This window comes from Pterocles gutturalis, unplaced genomic scaffold (genome assembly GCF_000699245.1).
Source record: "Pterocles gutturalis isolate BGI_N339 unplaced genomic scaffold, ASM69924v1 scaffold21194, whole genome shotgun sequence".
Classification (NCBI taxonomy): Eukaryota; Metazoa; Chordata; class Aves; order Pterocliformes; family Pteroclidae; genus Pterocles; species Pterocles gutturalis.
Genome location: NW_010136254.1, coordinates 1 through 2,479, shown reverse-complemented (window position 1 = coordinate 2,479; position 2,479 = coordinate 1). Strand labels below are relative to the sequence as shown.

The following is a 2,479-nucleotide window of genomic DNA, read 5'->3' as shown; positions in this document are numbered from 1 at the left end:
GATTAGGGATGGTTGTCTCAGTGACGGTTGGAGTCTGGAGTGTTGTCTCAGCGATTGTTGGCATGGGGACTGGTGTGTTGGCGATGGTTGGTATGGGGACTGTTGTCTCGGCAACGGTTGGCGTGGGGACGGTTGTCTTGGTGACGGTTGGTGTGGGGACGGTTGTCTCAGTGACGGTTGTCTTGGAGACGCCTCTCTCAGGGACGGTTGGCATGGGGATTGTTGTCTCGATGATGGTTGTCTCAGCGATGGTTGGCATGGGGACTGTTGTCTCGGCAACGATTGGCATGGGGATTGTTGGCTTGGTGGCAGTTGGCATGGGGACCGTTGTATTGGCGAACGTTGGCGTGGCGATGGTTGGCATTGGGGTGGTTGTTTCGATGAGGGTTGTCTCGGCGCCAATCTTTGTGGGGATGGATGGCCTGGGGGTGGTTATATCTGGGACGGTTGGCATAGGGGCAGTGGTCACGGCGACGGTTGGCGTGTATGCCGATGTGTAGGTAATGGTTGGTATGGGGTGCTTGTTTTGGCGATGGTTGTCTCAGTGACAGTTGGCATGGGCACGGTTGGCGTCGGGACGGTTGGTGCGGGGACCTTTGTCGTGGGGATGGTTGTCTCGGCGATGGTTGTCTCGCTATCTGGGACGGTTGGCATAGGGGCAGTGGTCACGGCGACGGTTGGCGTGTATGCCGATGTGTAGGTAATGGTTGGTATGGGGTGCTTGTTTTGGCGATGGTTGTCTCAGTGACAGTTGGCATGGGCACGGTTGGCGTCGGGACGGTTGGTGCGGGGACCTTTGTCGTGGGGATGGTTGTCTCGGCGATGGTTGTCTCGCTGACGCTTGGCGACGCGGTTGTCTTGGCGACGGTTGGCATGGGGACCATTCTCTCGGTATCGGTTGGCGTGGGGACGATTGGCGTGGGGATTGTTGTTTTGGCGACGGTTGCGTGGGGACAGTTGGCCTGGGGATCGTTGTTTCAGTGATGGCTGGCGTGGGGACCATTGTCTCGGCGAATGTTGGTGTGGCGATGGTTGGCGTGGGGACCGTTGTTGTTGGGATGTTTGATTTGGGGAGGGTTGTCTTGGGGACGATTTTTGTGGGGACATTTGGCCTGGGGACGGTTCTATCTGGGTACGGTTGGTGTGGGGGCAGTTGTCACGACGATGGTTGACGTGGATGCAGATGTGTAGGCAACGGTTTGTATGGGGATGGTTGTCTTGGCGATGGTTGTTTCAGTGATAGCTGGTATGTGCACGGTTGGTTTGGGGACGGTTGGCATGGGGACCGTTGTCTCGGTGGCGGTTGGCGTGGGGAGGGTTGTGTTGGCGATGGTTTACTTGGCGACAGTTGGCGTGGGGATCTTTGGCCTGGGTGGCGGTTGGCGTGGGGGATGGTGGTTTTAGTGATGGTTGGCCTTGGGACTGTTGTCTTGTTGATAGTTGACATGGCAACGGTTAGCGTGGTGATGGTTGGCGTGGTGACTAGTTTGTGTGGGAACTGTTTTGTTGGCGACGGTTGACGTGGGGGTGGTTGGCGTGGGGACAGTTATCTTGTAGATGCTTATCTTGTTGATGGTTGTCTTTGCGACGGTTGTCTCAGCGATGGTTGGCGTGTGGATGGTTGTCTCAATGACGGTTGGCATGTGGACCGTAGTTTTGGCGGCGGTTGTTCTGGAGACGGTTGTCTCAGGGACGAATGGTGTCTGGACAGTTGTCTCGGCGATGGTTGGCGTGGCGATGTTTGGCGTGGGGACTGTTGTCTCCGCAACGGTTGTCTTGGCGATGGTTGGTGTGGGGACCGTTGTCTCGGCAACGGTTAGCGTGGGGACTGTTGTCTTGGTAACAGTTGTTGTGGGGACGTATGGCTTGGGGACGGTTGTCTCAGCAACTGTTGGCATAGGGACGGTTGGCCTGGGGGATGGTTGTTTCAGCGACAGCTGGCGTGGGGGCGGTTGCTGTGGGAGCGGTTGTCACGGGGATGGTTGTATTCCTGATGGCTGGCTTGAGGATGGTCGTCTCAGTGACAGTTGGCGTGGGGACTGTTGTCTCAGCGACGGTTGGCGTGTGGATGGTTTTCTCAGTGACGGTTTTCATGGGGATGGTTGTCTCAGTAATGCGATGGTTGTTTCAGCGACAGCTGGCGTGGGGGCGGTTGCTGTGGGAGCGGTTGTCACGGGGATGGTTGTATTCCTGATGGCTGGCTTGAGGATGGTCGTCTCAGTGACAGTTGGCGTGGGGACTGTTGTCTCAGCGACGGTTGGCGTGTGGATGGTTTTCTCAGTGACGGTTTTCATGGGGATGGTTGTCTCAGTAATGCTTGGAGTCTGGAGTGTTGTCTCGGCGACGGTTGGCATGGGGACTGGTGTCTTGGCGATGGTTGGTATGGGGACTGTTGTCTTGGCGACGGTTGGTGTGGGGACAGTTTTCTTGGTGACGGTTGGTGTGGGGACGGTTGTCTCGGCGACGGTTGGCTTGGACA

At 57.1% G+C, this 2,479-nt stretch overlaps 1 protein-coding gene across 1 annotated transcript; it reads right to left on the bottom strand.

Annotated features, from left to right (window-relative positions):
- Positions 1 to 160: 160 nt before the first annotated feature.
- LOC104468198 (gamete and mating-type specific protein A-like) lies at positions 161 to 454 on the bottom strand (the record flags this gene model as incomplete). Its single annotated transcript, XM_010082248.1, has 1 exon — positions 161 to 454. A coding segment is annotated over exon 1 (294 nt), but the record flags the coding sequence as incomplete, so codon positions are not given.
- Positions 455 to 2,479: the final 2,025 nt, after the last annotated feature.